Source organism: Olea europaea, chromosome 15 (genome assembly GCF_002742605.1).
Source record: "Olea europaea var. sylvestris chromosome 15, O_europaea_v1, whole genome shotgun sequence".
In the NCBI taxonomy this organism is placed as follows: Eukaryota; Viridiplantae; Streptophyta; class Magnoliopsida; order Lamiales; family Oleaceae; genus Olea; species Olea europaea.
Window position 1 is genome coordinate 28,227,180 of NC_036251.1, and position 20,678 is coordinate 28,247,857.

The following is a 20,678-nucleotide window of genomic DNA, read 5'->3' on the forward strand; positions in this document are numbered from 1 at the left end:
ATTGTGAGGTGTTGTAAATGTGCACTTAGAGAATTACAAGTGTGTTGTGTCCCACGTCAATTGATTTGCAAAATTGTTTTGTTCGGGAAATAATAAAATTATAATTTCTTGTGTGTTTCAAATTCAGTAATCAAAATTGAATCACATGTTCTAAGTCTTTGCAGATTGAGTTTCAGGATCTTAATTATGGACATTATGTTTTTGCATTTGGGAATCATCTAATAGACTAAAACATGGTTGCTGCATCGTTGCTAATTGTTGTTATTTATTTATATATTTAAGTTTGTTAGGCTTATAAAAAAAAAGTATTTTTAAGGGCCTCGTAACGGATAGTCGCTTAGGGCCTTAAAATTTTCAGGGCCGCCCTTGGTCATGCTACCTGGAATACACATGAAAGTTTGTTATTTGATACATGAAGCAGTAAAAAACTACCACATTAATGTATCGAATAACAAACTATCACATGTATGCCATGTAGGACAACAATTGATAATTTTCACTATAAATATCATTATTCCATGTTTTCATTTAATAGTTCACAATCCCACTTTTTCAGAACGGCTACAAAGATTTCATCACCATAAAAAAAACCTTAACGTCTAGACATCGTTTGTTTTTCTCTCTACCACATCAGCTTGATATGGTGCGTTGTATTGCATTGGAAAGAAAATATTTATGCAATTCACAATTACGTTGAAGATGCTCTAAAGATTCATCAATTGTTCAACTGTAATAAAAAAAAAAATTAAGAATCAAATAATTTCTTTTAAAGATTGGAGACCAAAAATAAAAAATACAAAAAAAATCTGAGTTTACTCCGCTTGTCGGTGAACAAAAGATTTTATGGCATTTTTTTGTCATTATCTCGGTTCAAAAAGAAGAAATGACAGAACAGTTTCATCCAACGTTCCCATGTCAGCCACGACTAGGTACGTAAATACAAAGACTAACTAACAACCTTCCGTTGACAAATTTACGCTTCTTATTCCGCACTTTCGTACAGTAACATTCGAAAGTCACATCCAATATTTTCAGATCAATCATCCCAAGTTTAATCGCAGATTCAGCCACAGCCCACATCAATGGCAATGGCGTTGTACTTAGCAATGGCGGCAGTGGCTCTGCTGATTAGTGGTGCCGCATCTGCTGGTACAACCAAGTACACCAACCACACTGTGGGTGACACTGCCGGTTGGTTCTTTAACTCCACCACCAATAAAACTTCTGCGGATTTCTCTGCTTGGGCTGCCAAACAGACTTTCAATCTTGGTGACTATTTAAGTAAGTCAATGCTATGTTAATTGCTGGTTTTTTAAGTTGAAGCTGACTTTTCTAGTTTCAAGATTCTTGGTTTGATCGCATTATTGGATTTTTGATCTGGGATTTTTTGACCGCTGATTTTATTGGCATTTGCTTCCATTGGGTATATAGAATCGTTTGATTGCGATTGGTGATCTCTGAATTTCAAGAATTCTTCGGGACATATAGATATTGGGTTGAAACCAACTAGCTATTGTTACTGTGTTCCGATCCAAATAATAAAATCGGAAATAAATTTGTTTACTCACTAATCACTAATAACTCAGTTTTCGAAGTAATTGGTGCTTCGATTTGACCGATTGCTTGGGGGATGGAGATTGATGTAACCGATCCTAAATTTATTAGGAATGAGGCTTAGTTGTTTTCATTAATCAACAATCTCAAAAAATTTACATCATTTAACCCGTACATTCTTCCATAAAATTGTTGTTTCTATTCAGTTCCTGTATCCATACTAGTAGTTCGTACTGTTTGACATTGAGCCCGAGATTACTTGCACTTTGGGGGAAGAATGCACAAAAGATGTTTGTTGCTTGGTCTAGGAAAGATAAAATATGACTGTAAAGAACTCAAGCAATTGTTTTATGTTCTTTTCCTTCTCTTTACTCTCTAGCCTGCGAAAGTTGCTTAATAGTTGGCCTGGAAATCACTTAAAGCATATCAAAGGAATGTCCCGCTTTCATTAATATTTGCTGAGCTGATTTTAGGAGGGCAAGGACCAGGAAGCAGTAAAATTTTCATATCTACTATGTGTTTCCTCAAATATGAAACCATTTTGTGTTATGCAGAAGGGGTAAAACTGCACAAGAATGACCAGATTTTGGTATGAAATTTAGCTTTCAACTCCAAATTCTATACTGGTTCTTGTGATAGTGTAGGTTGGGTAATGTGTTATGTGCCACGAAAACAGAAGAAACAAGAAAAGCTTTAGTTCAAACACATTGTGCTATGGGTTTATTTCTGTTTTTTCCTTTTTGTTTCACCATTGGAAAATGTTTGATGAATTGGGACCTTTTTCCCATCATGTTCTACTCTTTCATTAGCATTCTATATCCGAATCTTTGTCATTTAATAACAGTTCCATAATTGTGATTAATTGTGAATCTTATCTTGTATCATATGTTTGTGAGGAGGAAGTATTATGGAAGAAAAGAAGTTAAAGATCTTGTTCATCAGATCGTCCACGTAATCTAGTAGTGGGTAGCGAACGCGCACTTACTGAGCAAAAGAACTGAATACTAATTCGTGATGTAGCTGTGCTTGACTCCTAGTTTTATCTAAAACTTGCATCTCATTTTGTCTTGTGCAGTATTTCGTACAATCACAAACCAAACAGTGATCCAAACCTACAATCATACAACTTATGAGAGCTGCATTATGGATGATGCTTTAGACACTGATACATTCCAATACAGCGGTGGCAGCAATGAATTTGGGCAGGCATTGACTATATCTGTGCCACTGACCGTCGAGGGATCACAGTACTACTTCTCAGATGCCGATGATGGGGAACAATGTCAGCATGGTATGGCCTTTGAGATCAAAGTTGGCCATGGTTTAGGACTTCCCCTGAGCCTTAGCCAACCGCCCCCACCGCCATATGCTCCGCCACAAGTACCAGCAGACGAGGGGCAGTCACCCCCCATAACATTGGTGACAAGTCAACCTAATAATGGTGGGATGAGGGCTGGTGCTGGCATTTGCTGCTTATTCTTATTGCTTGTTGTTATGCTCTCATTCCTGCAGGCTTGAGATAGGTTAGAAAAATATTGAGAATGTTTTCCGACTTAATAACACTCTTCATTTGATAGCACTGCACAAGTCTTTTGACATTAATATTTGATAAAGAGATCGATTTTCTTTTTATTTTTTTCATGGGATATTTAAAAGTGACATAAGAGGCCTATTTTCAATTATAAGAAGTCATTTCAATTACACTTATTTTTATGCAAAGAAAAGTTTGTCCATAAGACATTAATTTTATTGTCACTGTAACAAGAAGTTCACAAAAGATAGCCCACTTAATCAACAAAAATACAGAAAATAATAAACGTAAAAGTGAAAAATGGAAAGAAATAGCAGAAAATGTGAAGAGGAACATAGGATTTTCGCCTTAAGACAAGAAGTTCAGACATTCGTTTCTAATCTCCTTTTGAGCTTTCATCAAACCAGAAGAAAATCACTATATCACTGAAATCATCAAAATCGAACGGTCCAGTACAGATTTCTTGACACTTGGTGGAAGTCACGCAAGATTTTCCCAAAATAAGCCTCACAATTCATAACAATATTCACTCAAGAATGAATGATCAAATTCTATTTTTATGCAAAGAAAAGTTTGTCCATAAGACATTAATTTTATTGTCACTGTAACAAGAAGTTCACAAAAGATAGCCCACTTGATCAACAAAAATACAGAAAATAATAAACGTAAAAGTGAAAAATGGAAAGAAATAGCAGAAAATGTGAAGAGGAACATAGGATTTTCGCCTTAAGGCAAGAAGTTCAGACATTCGTTTCTAATCTCCTTTTGAGCTTTCATCAAACCAGAAGAAAATCACTATATCACTGAAATCATCAAAATCGAACGGTCCAGTACAGATCTCTTAACACTTGGTGGAAGTCACGCAAGATTTTCCCAAAATAAGCCTCACAATTCATAACAATCTTCACTCAAGAATGAATGATCAAAGACTATTCATTAATCACTTAAGATCTATACAAGACTGGTGATTTTTCATCATAAATGGGCTAAAGCGAAAGAGTGCAGTAGAGAGAACACAAGGAGCCACAAAGAGAATTCGAGAGGCAGAGAGAAAACTGAAGAGAATGATCATCAGAAAGCCCTAGGGTCGATTATAAATCGAAGCCACTAGAAGCCCTTCATCCAAAGGTATAGAGAACACTTGGCAAGATCAGAAGCATCCGTTCCTATTAAAAAATTGTGTTTTCAGCAACCTGTTTTCGCCAAGATAATGAGCAGCGTGAATTATCAATGGACAGTCCGACCCACAAGCCCAGCTATTGAAATTAACAAGCCCATCATCATTATGCCATAATTCCTATACAGTCACATAGCTCTAGGAGACAAATTACTTATAATCATTTTAATTCCGACAATTGAGAGGAAAATCCCAAATGGAAAATAGAAATATTTTGTTTATTAGACCAGTATCGTCCACATAGACATACCATGGATGCTCAATATAATCTCTAGAAAGGCTTGCCGGGCCGGCCAGGCACCTTTAGTTCCACTAAATTAAGTGGACCAGACCAAGTATACGCGGTGACGAGCGAAAGTCAATTTTTATAAATTTCAAAATTCCCAAACAGAGACTTAGAAATAAACGTATTGATGTTAATATCTTAAATATTTAATTCAGGCCCCCAAAGGCGACAGGTAAGTGAGACAACTACCTTACTTGATTGCACATCTGCACCTATGGGGTATCGAAATTTGTACATAAAATTATCGTTCAAATTGATATGATTTATATACACATATACTTTATATACGAAGAAATAATCCCCTTCCCCTGGCCCAGAAATCTAAATCTTGTGGATGAATATGCTTTATGAAAACAGAGTTTGACAACGACACATGAAATAATTGGAGATTATTAATAGCATCAGGAACGGTAATAGAAGTATTTGTTTCAGTATATAGAAGTTGGGGAATTTTGCAACCTTCCCGAGAGTTTGAAATTTGAAATCAAGGGTTGAGATTGTAAAAAGGGAGAAAAAAAGGAAAGATGGGGTTGATGTCGGGAATGTTGATGGGGATTGTTTTCGGGATCGCGTTGATGGCGGGTTGGCAGCACATGATGCGGTACCGGAGCAACAAGCGAATTGCTAAGGTTCTTTCATTTCTTTATTTTCTTGTTTCAATTTCTTTACATTTATGATTTTCACGATTTTAAGGATTTCTTAAGGTTTACTGGTGATAATTATGTTTTTAACCTCTTTGCTAAGTGGTTCTTTATTTATTTATTTTACTTGGAAATTGGGAGTAGAATCAAGCCTGAACCTTTTATTTAAAAATGAATAGTTAGTGGTATTAATTGAATTATACTTGTTTAATTGAATGGAACATGGAGGTTTATTATATTTAGTTTTCTGTCATTGTTGAAGGACCCAGTGCCATAGTTATGTTCGCAGGATTATTGTTATTGAAATTCAACTATGTACATCGTCAGGTTTATCTGATATTTTTGGTTTAGGTGACAATAACTGTAAATTTTATTTTATTTTATTTTATTTTTCTGTATGTTTTTTGACAGGCAGTTGATATAAAATCATTGAGCTCTCTCAACAGGGATGATTTGAAGAAAATCTGTGGCGAAAATTTTCCAGAATGGATATCTTTTCCTGTATTTGAACAGGTCATAACACTTCATTTTTTTTCCTGACTGCTTTGGACCTTTGAAAAGTAAACATATTATGATTGTAACGGTTTATTTACCTGCTCTTTAACATTCTTGTTGTATCATTGGTTGCACCTGGTCCTAACATTTTTGGTAATTACAAGTTTAGATTGATATGTTGGAAAGGACACTGCACAGCACAGGACATAAATTGATAACTTTTGGTCCATGAATCCTTTTCTTTTTTGGTCGAGACATGAATGCATTCAACAGGCTGGAAGATAGATTCTGAGATCTTAAAGAAAATACACAAATGAACAAGACTGGAGAATGGTTTGTTAGCTTCTCACTGCCTCATTCATCAACCTTGTTGCTTCTGAGTTTGAGGAGCAAGATCTTTTATAATAATCCTTTTTACACAGCTCCCATATGAGAGGAGTATTTCCACTCTGATTTTGTCCATTAGTTAGAACTTTAAAGTCTTCTGACTTGGAAAGGAAAGCAGAATAGGATTGTTTTTGTTATGAAATTAGAAATTAAGAGATATATGCTCAATACAAGGGATAGTAATCCTAATAAAGATATTATATGGAATACTTTCCAAATTGGATACTTATTTTAGGAAACATAATTAGGGCCCTTGCCTAAGTGAAATAAACTAAATTCTTGCACCTGATGCTCCATATGATAATGAAAAAAATGAAGAATATCTTTCTTTATTTGTGTTTCTCTGGGACAAATCTACTAAATTGTATGTTAAAGGGAGCTAGGATACTTGAAACTATGGCAAATATGAGGTATTGTGTCATCATATTGGATTGTAAACAAATGATAATTGATGTGTTCCAACATTTTTTTCTTATGGCCCTTAGAAAAAATCATCTAGAGAACATCTTCGCATCCATAAAGATAATTTAGACTCTTATATTGGAAGAAAGCTACAATCTTTCTCTAGAATTGCTTGCCCTCCTTTTGGTTAGTGTGAAAAAAACAACGAGGTTTTTCCTTTTGCAATGAAATTGGTAGAGAGACTTTTTGAGAAGTGCACTGTCAAGATCAAACTCTACTCAATATAAACTATAAAATTGTTAGAGGTTTTTTGATGATTATAGTGCATTTGTCCCCTCCCTTTGCCAAGGGAGTAATGATACTGATTGATTGGAGTAGCAATACCACAGATGGAGACAAGTTGGTTGTTCAGGATAAGAGTTTTGAGCATTGTATTGCATTCCCTTTCGTGATCATATCCATAATCGATACAAGTAACAATAACATGGTTGGAGAATTACCTATACCGTTGCCACCTAAGTCAAACATTCCACATTTTTATTGCCTAGACTTTGACAATTACCTTGTTATGACATTACCTCAACCGTATGATACTCCAAGGGTTACCACATTGTTATCCAATGTAATTGTTCGCTTGTGTACTTTCTTATTCATATTCGATTGTTGTCTACCAATTACCGTCATATTGTTTTAGCTCCAAATTTTGTTGTTAATATTCCTAATTTTCATGCTGAGATTAAACAACAAATTAGTTTACTTTATGAAAATTTTGAGCTGGCTTTTGATGCGCAATATAGCCTCGAATACTGTAATGGTGATTTTTATGTTTTGTCATGTATTTATTTGGCACGATTACTCATTAAGAAAAAGATTTTGGTGGAAAATAAACTATTTGACTGCCACCACATTTGAATGAAAGTTTTGTATTCAAGAATCAGAATTGTCACTGTATCGGGGAACATTCGAGCCATCAATGTTGCACTCATTTATCGTTACCCCTTCATGGAATTTATCTTATGTTGGTCGCTTCTTCTTTCAGGTGAAATGGCTAAACAAGCAGTTGAGTAAACTATGGCCATTTGTTGCAGATGTATGATTCTTTCTCCTTTTTTCTCAATAATCCACTAGGTGTAACTTGTGCATTGTACAGACATATGCATCATGTGTATGTTAATATACAACTCTTCGATTCTAATGTGGAAGATCTATCTTCGTAATCCAATATCTGATTTTATCATTAACTAAATTCTCTCATCATTATGTTGACATTGATAATGACCTTTCACTTCATGAGTTCACATTGGTGATTTTCTTGATTGTAATTCTTCTCAGGCAGCAGAGGCTATTATAAAAGATTCTGTTGAACCTTTATTGGAAGAATATCGACCTCCAGGCATTACATCAATGAAGTTTAGCAAACTGTCTCTCGGAACTGTGGCTCCGAAGATTGAAGGTATCACACTCACTGACTCGTGTAAACATAATTTCTTCATCTTTTTCCTCGCTCTTGGTGTCGGACCGGATCTTTTGCTTGATTTCTTTGGTGGTTTAATATCAAATTGAGCAAAACTTCGTTGATTATTACAGAAACTTCCATCTGCTTAAATTTCTTGGATGTTGTAATTAACCTTTATACTTTTTTGGTTCTCTCAATGTTCATTATCTAGTTGCTTTTAATCTTTGAATAAGGTCATGAAAATGATTCACGTCGCTGGCCCAAAATTTATTGGAAACAAGAATTACTTTGTTATATTGACGGTGGAAAGATTGCTTTGCTTTTAAGAGGCGGATGAATATAAAACCTTGTCTGTCATACTAAACATGCTTGCAGTTATTAGACTCTTACAAGCATCACTTATTTAATGGACTAGCTAGTATATCTCTTTCAATTGTTGACTGACTAATTGTGGTGTTCTATCAATCTAAAAACTCATTTTATTGGTATCTTGATAGATTTTATCATGTTGGAAATATAATTTGTTTGATTGATCTATACCGTTATCGCTACACTGCCTGTTGTTTGGATAAAACTAGTGTGTCTCCATCGACGTAAATGATCTTTTTATTGAAATCAAAGTAGGTCAAAATACTGTATTTGTTTACGATGGAAAAGCACTTTAAGAAACCTAGGATGACATCTCCTACATTTTAATTAGTTGAGTGGTTATGGTGAAAAGGATGGATAATAGTTGGGTTACCAGAGACTAGTCATTAGATAGTTGTGAAATTGAAACAGACTTGCTCAAGGGCTCTAAAAAATTATAAATGAATGCTGTCTTTTTAAGTATTATATTTTCTTCCATCTTTGCTGTCCGCCAACTGGGTACCTTTTGAATGAAATGCTGAAGGAGACAAAGTTGAACCAGCTTAATTGTAAAGAACCAAGAAAAATATGCTTCCAAGGCTGAGTTACTGATTTGACATCCTTTGGTGGAACCAGAATGTAATAGAGAACTGCACATCTTATTATTAGCCATTTTTTGCTCGAGATTGTTCTTTTGATGCTGCGTTAGTAGTTGGCAAAATGTTTTCTAATGTTTCATCACATATTTTAGGACTTTGTTAAGATTTAAAAAGACTTATGAAGATCAAAGACTTAGTCACAGCCATATTTCTTGGAAATCAAAATTCCAGGATTCGATGGAACTAAGATATTGCATGCATAATTACTTGATTGGTGCAGGTATTCGTGTCCAGAGCCTTAAGAACGGTCAAATCACAATGGACATTGACCTCCGATGGGGTGGTGATCCAAGTATTATTTTAGCCATTGAGGCTGCACTTGTTGCTTCTATCCCGATTCAGGTTGGTGCATCAGATATTTCACCAACCTAACAACCTAGCTGCTGTCTTACAAGTTTTGATTTGTGTCTGTTTTTCAATAACTATCGTCCACATCGTTGCATTCTTAACTTTAGCATTGGGATGTTGCTGTTCTGTGTTCGCTGCAGTTAAAGGATCTTAAAGTTTTTACCGTAGTTCGTGCAATTTTCCAGCTTGCAGAAGAAATTCCTTGCATCTCCGCAGTTGTGGTTGCTCTACTTGCTGAGGTATATTCTTGACAGTACAAGTTGATTTACTTTTCTTAGCGTTGAGGGATTGATTTGAATAGATACTGAGGTCCTTGAGTAACCAATGGGGACTGCAAAATGTATTGGTTGAAAAATTCTTGAGTTGTGCAGAGGTCCCTCTCAAATCTAATTTGATAAGAAGGTAGCTCAGAGGTGAACAGTGCAAAATTCACTGACAAGGTGAATATATCTATTCTAGGTCAAAGATACCAAGACTGGCAAGACTCCGCTTAAGTTTGCAATGACTTTTTTTGGTCTAGATTTTTCATTGTTATTTGCATTTGTCACCGACTAAATGCTTGTTGGTTGATAACTGATCAAAGTATTAAGATGATATATTGAATAACAGAAGTCAATGACGAGCTAGTACAAAATAGAGTTCATGATCTATTATATGAAGTGGACAGTATGTCTTGTCTATGTTTGTACAGATGAATTTTCAATTTTAACCACTACATGTCAGGTTTGAACTTCTTAATCGATGGAGTTTGAAGAAAATGCTTTGTCACTGGCTTGTAGCTTCATCATCATCGAGTTATTTTATTTATTTATTTATTTATTTATTATTATTATTATTATTATTATTATTATTAATTTGAATTATTTGGTCATATTTAGTGCTTATGTGGAAGTGAATTATGAAAATCACTTTGGTCCACACTCATTTTCAAGCACATATTCTAATAATAATAATAAGTTTTCATGTTTTTCCTTAATTTTTTCCCTACATTTTAACCTCACATTCTTATTAAAAAAAATAAAAAGAATCACTTTTCGAAAAATCACTTCCACAAACACTTACTTGGAATTGTATATTCTCAGTTCCCCAACGTGAGAATTGTTAATTCCTAGCTTTTAACTACTACTGGAGAGTGACATAATAAGAGTATCTCCTATAAACTCTTTATTAATAAAGAGCATCTTTAAATTTTTAAGAGTGTCAAAATTTTTATGCAATTCAACAATGCTTTCTATTTTGGTTTTTTATTTTGCTTTTCTCAAAGAAAAAAATAATAATAATAATAATAATAAAATAAAATAAATTATTGATTTATCTTCATATTTTAATTTAACTTAATTTTTTATATGTCAATGACCAATCAATTTAAATGTGGTTTGAATAGTTTAAGAAGTAAAGTATTGAAATCTGTGACTTATTAAATGCAATGAATGTGCATTAAGAATAGATAGTTAGCTTGACTATCTAAATTTGGAGAGTCAAACTCACTTTCTATTTTAAAAAGTTAAAATATAGAGTCTTTTGAAACTTATTTTTAAATATTAAATAAAAGCATTTTGTATTTAGAGAACTTTTGGAGATGCACTAGGTCTCATGTTTCTGCTCTCTTTTTTTTTTTTTTTAACTGAAGTGTTCATTACATAAACATTGATGCATAAAATTCCACCATTTATCACTAAAACTCATTCTATCCCAAAAGATGCTCTTTTCTCATGTGAACATATGATTTGACTATTCTGATATGGTTTACATATTTTTGTGTCAATCAGCCCAAGCCAAGAATTGATTATACTCTGAAGGCTATTGGTGGAAGTTTAACGGCCATTCCTGGGCTTTCTGATATGATTGATGTAAGTTTTCATAATTTCCTCTCTAGTCAAATTATATGAATGTAATTTGAATTGAACGTGCTTTTTTCTGCAAGGATACCGTTACTTCAATCATCACAGATATGCTTCAATGGCCTCACAGGATTGTTGTTCCTATTGGTGGCATACCTGTAGATACCAGGTACTTTAACTTTCTTCCAGCCTGCTTTTCCATATTCTAAGTACTGTCATCTTGTTTCTTCATTTTCCTCTCTCAGCCTCCTGCTTGGGTTTTCTTAGTTTTATTCCTATTGTAAGCAACAATTAAATTATAATTCCAGCAATATAAGTCAAGATCCCTGCAACTTAAATTCTAGCTCGTAACTATCAAACAACAGGAAGAAGAAAAGTTGAGCTTGTACGACTGGGTTAAGAACTCTTTGGAAGAATTAATCAACCAAATTGAATAGATCCCTAACCCGTTTCCATCTGTCCTGAGGGAACAATTTAGTCCAATGACTAGCTAAGTCTCCAGTGGCCGTAGTGAATATTCATTTCTTGCAGAATGGATATATCATTGCCCAAGGTTCAATTTTAGTCTTCAAGAAGGCTTGGTTTTAGTGAAGTTACAATATTAGCTCTGGTACTGCAACTGCACCACTGTAATCTTGAAATTCAGTCAACTACTAATCTGATTGACACCACATTATAAGCATGGCATTGCAGATAACACTGCCATTCATTGGTCAGGGGTTTTATTAAATGATCACCTTTTTAAAAGTTTAAGCTAAAAAATAGGTGTGACACTCGGTTCTCTATCTTTATCATGGGCATGGCAGATAACGCCATATCATAAGCATGGGCGTGGCAGATAACACCACAATTCCTTGGTCCAGATATTATTTAATGACCACCTTAGTAATAGTTTAAACGGAAAAGGAGGCTCTATTTAATTCTCGATCTTTAGGATGTACCTCATAGGCTGGCTACATTCATGTTTCTGCAAAGGTCTAACGTATGCACCGTGGATCTTTGCCTGCTTTGTACCATATTATATAATGACATCGTCTAAAATCAAAATATGTTATTAAGGAGTGATTTTATTATTTGTTTCCAAAATAGTGCATTGGGTTTTGTGACATCTATGCCATCTCTCTTTACTTGTCTAGGGAACATTTTGGTATATAGATTTACTAATTCCAACTGGCATATTCTTAATTTTTCTTTCCTGGATTTTTACAGTGAGTTGGAGCTTAAGCCACAGGGAAATCTTACAGTCACTGTATTAAGGGCAAACAACTTGAAAAACAAGGAATTGATTGGAAAATCTGATCCCTACGTTGTTGTGTACATTCGTCCACTGTTCAAGGTCAAAACGAAGGTCATTGATAACAACCTGAATCCTGTTTGGAATGAAACGTTTGAGTTAATCGCAGAAGACAAGGAGACACAGTCTCTTATTGTTGAGGTTTGATCTCTATTCCAGGGCCCTTTCCAGATTTCATGCGTGATTCCTTAAATTAGCAAATTATGCTTTTATTGATCTTTCCACTCACCAAATATTCATGGATGCTCCGAGGAAAATGGTATTGTGAAATGGTATTTTAGAAAAATCATGAATTACTATTAAATCTATCTATATTAATTTATGGGTTAGTAGAGATAAACTACATTGAGGCCTTGTTGAAGGAAAATCAAATAAATAAACAAGGTTTGACATTTTTGAGTTAATTGGTTCGTGTGGATTATTCCTACTCCAGAATTTATACAGAATGTAACAACAATCATGTACTGTTTACACTATGTGATGTAAAATATGTAAATAATCAGGTATGTTTAACAATAAAATTTTCACAATTGTCCTGTTTTTTATATTGAACCTTACCAAGATATTATGAAGCCTGACAAGCTTACTCTTTTAACTCCTTTGATGACTTGGTATTCATTTTAGATGACTACTTGTTTCTTTTGCCATGAAAGTGAAAATCAATTTCTTAAAAGTATGGTTTATTGTTGGGAAATTGGAAGACTCGTTACCTCTGCTGCTGTTCCCGTCAATTCACAACGAGGAGTCATTAGGGTTTTGATAATATTGTTGGCATATGATTGCTACTTCAGTGACACTGAATAAAGAAACGTCTAGTGTTTCTATATGTGACTGCAACTGCAACTGCAATTGCTTTCATTCTATTTTTCTTTCCATTTCTGTGTGTGATGGATTGATCGCTTGCTTGTGGATAAAGGTCTTTGATGAAGACGTTGGACAAGATGAGCGATTGGGCATTGCAAAGTTGCCTCTGATTGAGCTGGAAGCTGAGAAATCAAAAGAAATTGAATTAAGGCTGCTGCCATCACTTGATATGCTTAAAATCAAAGACAAGAAGGATAGAGGAACTCTTACAATTCAGGTACAACCTCATATTGTGATCAACACTGCATTTACCCACAGAACGGGGAAACTTTATAATGCACCAAACACAGGTAGAGAGACGAACCTCAACTTAAATATATCCAGCTCTCTCACACTGTGTTCTATTTTCCTCTCTTGATGATCCAAATATTCAACAACACATTGATTCATTAAAAATTGGACGTTATTTTACTTTTCTGTTGTCAAGTTGTGGGTGTTGTTTGCAGGTATTTTATCATGAATTTAACAAGGAAGAGCAATTGGCTGCCCTTGAAGAAGAGAAGAGGATCCTAGAAGAAAGAAAGAAACTGAAAGAAGCTGGAGTTATTGGGAGCACTATGGATGCCCTCGGTTCTGGTGTTGGTGTGGTGGGTACAGGTATCGGTGCTGGAATGGGACTTGTGGGAAGTGGCATAGGCGCTGGTGCGGGAATTGTTGGTAGTGGTCTTGGAGCCTTCAGCAGTGGTCTAAGCAAAGCTGGAAAGTTCATGGGCAGGACAATTACAGGGCAATCTGCTTCTAAGAGGAGCGGCTCCTCCACGCCAGTGAACTCTGTCCAAGAAAATGGTGGTGCAAAGCCTCTGTAGAATTGTGTTGATTGTTTATGTGAGAAATAGTTTATAAATTCAATCTTCATTCATTTATTTTCATGGTGGACTGGTATGGAAAAATTGGCAACATGAGACAAGTGGTAGCTGTTCAGAACTTAGGTTCAAGATGTGTCATTCTGGGTATGTCTTCTACTTTGTCGTCTTAAAGCGGCACCTTACTTAGCAGGATGAAGACATACTCCTTCCCGTTGTTTGCAGTGTTTTAGTTACTTTTGTCCATTTTGTGAATGTAAGAACTTAATCGAATTGGTTTGAAATGGCTCCAAGATCAGTTTATGATATAAATATGTACTCATCAAATGCCCATTTCATTTATTGGTTTTTTTTCCCCCTTTTACTCTTTTCCCTTGAAATCCTCAATTCCATTTCTTCCCAAACAACCCCTCAAATCCTACAAGTATCCTCACTATATCCTCTCCTCCTCCCATTTCTCCTCTCACTGGCCATTGTCATCGGAATTAGTCATTCTGGAAGTGCAAATTGGTTTTGTTCATTTACCAAATTGGTTTTTGGTTTTCGTGGAGGGGGCGGGGGGTGAGTGGAGATGATGATTGGAGTTTTTTATTTTTTTGTTTATTGTTTTTAAATATAATTCTTTTAGTTAAATTTTTTATATGAAAATGTAAAGTTACACATTTGTCCCTTTAAAAATAGTCAACAATTAGTTAGACTTTTGATTTTTGATCAATAACAGTCAAACTAACGGTTTCTGTCAATTTGGACTCCGAGTGCGAATTTTTTGAAGGTTTGGTACCTCCGATGGCAAAAATTAAAAGTTTGGGCAAAGTCTGTTAATAAATGAAATGTTTGGTACCTCAGCTGCAATTTTTCCTATGATATATGGTTGTTACATCAAAATAATATAAGATAATATATTCAGATATTGGGAGGTAAGGATGAATAAGAGTGGTCCTTTCACTTTTCTCGACTAACCAAGCAAACAATAACGCCCGTGAACATCCTCTGTCCAAAAGTGAAACAAGGTGACAACTTTGATCCTTGTTAAAACGTGTTTATACATGTTTCCTTAATTTTTTATTTTTTATTTTTAAATTTTCGTACTCATTTTTTCTACATTTTCATCACATATTCTTTTAAAAATTTATTTTTTATATAATCACTTCTTCAAAAAATCAGATTCCGCCAAACATTTAAACTAAAAAGAGTATTATGCTGAAATTGTGAAATATGTTTCTTATAAACTCATCAATGACCATTAATATGAGTAACGCCTATATTTTATTGACACTACTTTGTCGAATTATGCAAAAGGTATTTGAAATTTGAACTATCACAATCATAACCAACATCAAGCCCGAGTTGAATTTTAGTATTTTATATGTATTTATTCATAAAAGTAAACTATTTTATTTGTTCGAAATGGCCTCACCTTTTGAGACTAATAACTTTTTAATTGTCTTTGGATAAACCTAAATTATTTATTTATAAGAATAATGTTATTTAGCCCTATTAAATTACAATTTCAATTGAAGCGGCGTTAATGTGATATTAAATGATAATTAAAATTAAATAAATCATTTAATTTCACATTTTCATTCAACCTATCATTTAAACTGGATTGTAACCCCCAACAAGGTTATATAGCATTATTCTATTTATAATGGATTCGCTCACTCTTATCTGTGCATAGGGAAAAAAAAAAAAAAGAAATATTCAAAATTAAAGAATGAAAGCAATCCCCGAGGCGAGGACCCGACAAGAATGCATGGGCTATGACGTTTGACATATGAAAGTTATTTAAAGCTTTTACTTTTGACCTCAGACTTTGAGGAACCGTACAAAGTAAAATGTCGAACTTTGACATACGAAAGAAATTTTGACCTCAAACTTTGCGAAACCATACAAAGTAAAATGTTGAATTCACCATATTACACAGCTCCATAAAAAGGTAAATACCAAGCAAACTTAAGTGCTTATTTTTAGTGTAGGTTAAGCCCTATGGCCATTATTTGTAAAAAATAATGTTTTAAATAGTGATTTTCAAGATAATAAGAATTATGAAAAAATTTTGAATTTACGTACAAAATATTTTATTGTATATATGTATTGTTGAAAATGAGTACTTCCTCTGCTCCAATTATATAATATGAGTTTTATTTTTCTCTTGTCTCAAATATATAAGCATATTTCTTAATTTAGAATATTTTGTTTTGTTCTTTTACCAATATAACTTATTCAATTTTCTCTACTTAATATGTCGACTTCCTGAAATCATCCAAATACACATTTCAACTTCTATGAAATATGGAACAACTCTCATTTCTTCTTCTTCAAATTAAATCATTCAAATTCTTTACTAATTTCAACAATAATTTACTATTATATACTGGAAATTAAATAGGGGTAAAATGAGAAAGATCTTGACAAAAATTAATTTTTCAATGACATTAAGAAAGATTTCTTCTATGTGAAAAATAAAACAAACATATATAATTGGGCTGAAGGGAGTATATATATATATTTTTTTAAATAATGTTTATCAAACAAGGGTTAAACAGTTGCTAAAAGTTAAAATCAAAATCAAAAATTAATTTTAACAATATACTTTATGAACCTCAAAAATTTTTCAATTTTTAATCACAAAACGCTGTCGCATAATCCGTTAATTTCACTTTAGTTATCCTAAGTCTTTCTATTTTTAGACAAGTGTTTGGCCTACGTCGAATAAATAATTTAATCAAGACTATACCAAAAGAATATAGTGTCAATTTGCATAATGTAGAGAATAATTATAAACGAGCAAGTCGTCTATTTCCTTGCTGCTTATTTTAAACTTTTCCTTTAAAAATCGTTAAGAATTTAAAAATTAATTGATGTGCAGCAGCAGCACGGTCAAACGGCTGTGCACTTCACGCGAATATAGAGGCGCGTTGCATCGATGAGGGAAAGACAGCACGTGATTGCTCAACTTTGGCACGAGCATCCAAAAGAATACGAGTGACAAGTGACAACTACACCACATTGTATTTTTTGCTTACGTGCCCCGACACTTTGTTTTTTTCTTTTTGTACCTTTTCATTTTACACTATAATCCTTTAGAAGAAAAAAAATGAAACTTTTTTACTTTTCATTACCAGAAACTTTTAGATTCTAATTTGTCAAACTAAAACTTTAAGGTCAACTTCACACCACTTTTAAAAAAGGTTGAACTACAATCTTGAGGGACCTCTACCGTCCAACCTCTGGAGTATCGTGAGGGAAGTAAATCGCTGAATATGTCTCAACAGATCAGGGAACAAAAACTTGCCTGTACACTGGTACTTACAAAAAGTTCAATTCCATATCTCAGAAATTGAACCCTCACACTGTGACTGTCAGCAAGGTTGAGACTACCTTACTCCCATCCTTTGCACCACTGAATTATGCTCCGAGAGGCAACTTCACACCACTTTTAAATTTTATTGAGTGTAGCTTAAAAAAAAGTTCTACGTAGAAATGAGTAACTAAATCCAAATGTTGGTTTATGAAGCTTAAAAACATTTTATATCAAATTCACAATTTTTCAGTTACATGTTTTATTAATTTTTTAAAACTTTTATTAAAATTTTTATCAAAGAATCCCTCAATTTCTTTTGGATTNTATCACGGTGCTGTAACTGTAGCATTTGACTAAATAACTGACAAAATAACAGGTGAGAGGGAGAAAGAGAATGGGAGAGAGGATAACAAACAGAAGGAGGTGATTCAGTGATGCACTTCTCAACACTGTGTTCTTTCTTCTTCGTCTTCACTAGTCTTTTTCGATTTCCTAAAGACAATATTTTTCAGTACTATACCCAACAATGCCACCACTTCCGCCACCATTTTCAGAACCGCCGCCCTCCCACCACCACCAACAAAGCAAAATCCCTCTCCTTCCACCCATTTTAGCTGCCACAATAGCCTTGGCGTTTTTCTTATTCTCTGCCATTATTTATCGAAAAATTTCCCGCAGGAGGACGGCACCAGCGGATCTGAAGCCTCAACTGCCACCACACCGCTTTTCCTATTCTGTCCTCCGTAGCGCCACCAATTCATTCAACCCTTCCAACCGCCTCGGACAGGGGGGATTCGGGTCAGTTTTTAAAGGGATTCTACCATCTGGCCTGGAGATCGCGGTGAAGCTCATGAGTGAGGCTTCCTCCGGCACTTTCCAAGGTGAGAGAGAGTTCCAGAATGAACTCTCCCTTGCATCCAGTATAGACACTACGTGCTGCCCTCACGTCGTATCTGTACTTGGGTTCTCCTCCTCGGACGGGTATAATGATAACAAATGTTGCTATTATGGTCGCCGGAGGAAGAGAAGAGGAAGAAGACTGCTACTTGTTTATGAGTACATGCAAAATGGTAGCTTGCAGGATGCCTTGTTAGATCGAAGGTGCCCAGAGTTAATGCATTGGAAAATGAGGTTCGCAATTATAATGTCAATAGCAAAGGGTCTTGATTATTTGCATAACACTTGTGATCTGCATATTGTTCACGGTGATGTTAAGCCTTCAAACATATTGTTGGATTCTAATTTTAATGCAAAGATTGCTGATTTCGGATTAGCCCAGGTTTTGACTGGAGAGGAAGAGATTGTTGAGGAGGATGAGAAAATTGAGAAGAAGGGGGAGGATTATGGGTCGATAATGGAAGAGAATGAGAGCGTTATGACAGAGGATGCGGTGATTGTGAATGTGGATCAATCGCCAGAGAGTTATAGTTTGAGGATATTGGATGGGGAGGGGGGAGCCGTGGACGCATCGCCATCCGAGTGCCTGGATAAGACTAGTGTTTCAGAGGGGCTTTGTGATAGAATGAGTGTTGAAAGTGGGAACAGAAAGGGGGGTGGTGGAAGGAGGAAGAGTGAGTCAGGGCGGGATTGGTGGTGGAAGCAGGATATTGTCGGTGGACTGTCGGAGTCGGGAAGGATCAAGGACTATGTAATGGAGTGGATTGGGAGTGAGATAAAGAAAGAGAGACCTAAGAAGGATTGGATCACAACTACTAGCTCGGTGGAAGATGGTCCCAAAATGGAGCAAAAGAAGCACAAGAAGAAATTGGAGTGGTGGACATCCCTGGATGAGGAGAAGAAGACTAGGAAACCAAGAGAATGGTGGAAGGAGGAGTTCTGTGAGGAATTAACAAAGAAAAAGAAGAAAAGGGGGCTTAAATCGGATAATGAAGGAGAATTGTGGTGGCAACAGGACGAGGATATGGTGCCAGAGAAGAAGAGAAGGAAGAGCAAGGGTAGTAGAAGCAGCATTGATCGGTGGCTGGATGGTTTTAGTGGGGAGTTTCGAATTGGTAGAAGAAATAGTCAAGATTGGGCTAGTGGAGATATCCCCAAGAGTGGAGGCATTAGTAGCACTCCAAGTATGAGAGGAACTGTTTGTTACATTGCTCCTGAGTATGGTGGTGGGGGTCGGGTCTCTGCAAAGTGTGATGTGTACAGCTTTGGTGTTCTACTATTAGTTTTGGTTTCAGGGCGAAGGCCTCTACAAGTAACAGCCTCGCCAATGTCAGAATTTGAAAGGGCTAATCTAATTTATTGGGCTCGGCAAATGGCTATCAATGGGAGGCTATTGGATCTTGTTGACGCAAACATCCAGTCGTTGAATCGAGAACAGGCATTACTCTGCATCACTATTGCCCTCCTCTGTTTGCAAAGATCACCAAACAAACGCCCTGACATGAAAGAAATTGTGGAAATGCTTTCTGGTGAGTCCGAGCCACCCCACTTGCCATTTGAGTTCTCCCCATCACCGCCGTCCAATTTTCCTTTCAAGTCACGGAAAAAGCCTCAATGAGTTAATCAGTTTCTAATTTTCGTTTTATGTATCTGTTTTATTAGCATAGAACATGTTGTTACTAACTTTATTTTCATAATAATTTGTAGTAAGCAACTGTGGAGAAAGGGAAAAAAATGGAAAATGTGGATTTCTCACCTGCTTTCTCATTTACATACAAATTGTGTCTCATATTCCATTTTGTTTTGACTTCTTTTGACAATGATGATAAAGGGACGAGTATCCCTTGGATTATACTCCAATAAGGAGTTGATTCTTATGAATCCCATGCATAAAGTACTTTTTAAGTGGTGAGGCTCTCTGAGAACTAAAAATTTAGTGCCATTCCCTTTAATGATATTCCATTTTGCCTTTTTTGGACTTGGAACTATAATCCTTTTGGGCCGGAAAACATTTTACTTTCTAGTTGTCTGCTGCCTTGTAAAACAGACGAGCTTTTTTTTCCCGAAAAGACATCGATTACAGCCCAGAGGAACCTTAATAGGATCCAGACCCATATGAAAATGATTACATCCTACTTATACCTCTTTTTAAGTTTTGATACACGGCCTCACATATATATCCCGGAGTTATGTGTAAAAACGTAACATAAAGGAAATAGGAAACGAATTAACTCTACATGAGAGTGTCATATATCAAATTATTATTCATAAATATATGAAGTCTGCAATATATACATCAAGTCATATGGATTGCGGGCTGCATGCACATGCTACTTCCAAGAGCCCCATTTTGGTGCAACTGCATATAATGATAAAGAATGACCTGCATAT

The 20,678-nt window shown here is 35.2% G+C and overlaps 4 protein-coding genes across 5 annotated transcripts in view; all 4 read left to right on the forward strand.

Annotated features, from left to right (window-relative positions):
* LOC111411505 overlaps positions 1–230 on the forward strand; it is a 9,101-nt gene extending 8,871 nt beyond the window's left edge. Inside the window, exon 3 of the mRNA XM_023042031.1 lies at positions 165–230. Within this exon, the coding sequence (XP_022897799.1) occupies positions 165–230 (66 nt within the window). The remainder of the gene's footprint in view (positions 1–164) is intronic.
* A 663-nt stretch (positions 231–893) lies between these two features.
* On the forward strand, positions 894–3,190 carry LOC111410779 (cucumber peeling cupredoxin-like). 2 transcript variants are annotated; one of them, XM_023041307.1, is made up of 3 exons: positions 894–929; positions 1,036–1,281; positions 2,630–3,190. In XM_023041307.1, exons 2-3 carry the CDS (start codon positions 1,083–1,085, stop codon positions 3,070–3,072), a joined length of 642 nt encoding a protein of 213 aa, XP_022897075.1. In that variant the 5' UTR covers positions 894–929; positions 1,036–1,082; the 3' UTR covers positions 3,073–3,190. The 2 variants fall into 2 exon arrangements, with proteins under 2 accessions (XP_022897075.1, XP_022897074.1); XM_023041306.1 differs by lacking the exon at positions 894–929 and having other exon boundaries at positions 959–1,281.
* Positions 3,191–4,708: 1,518 nt separating this feature from the next.
* On the forward strand, positions 4,709–14,419 carry LOC111410780 (synaptotagmin-4). The gene is made up of 11 exons (XM_023041308.1): positions 4,709–5,177; positions 5,601–5,702; positions 7,513–7,563; positions 7,806–7,926; positions 9,157–9,278; positions 9,425–9,523; positions 11,054–11,134; positions 11,209–11,294; positions 12,335–12,560; positions 13,336–13,500; positions 13,730–14,419. The coding sequence occupies exons 1-11, from the start codon at positions 5,073–5,075 to the stop codon at positions 14,087–14,089; spliced, it is 1,518 nt and encodes a 505-aa protein (XP_022897076.1). The 5' UTR covers positions 4,709–5,072; the 3' UTR covers positions 14,090–14,419.
* Positions 14,420–17,720: 3,301 nt separating this feature from the next.
* On the forward strand, positions 17,721–20,042 carry LOC111410781 (receptor-like serine/threonine-protein kinase At2g45590). Its single transcript, XM_023041309.1, has one exon. The coding sequence runs from the start codon at positions 17,917–17,919 to the stop codon at positions 19,903–19,905; it is 1,989 nt and encodes a 662-aa protein (XP_022897077.1). The 5' UTR covers positions 17,721–17,916; the 3' UTR covers positions 19,906–20,042.
* The last annotated feature ends 636 nt before the right edge of the window (positions 20,043–20,678 follow it).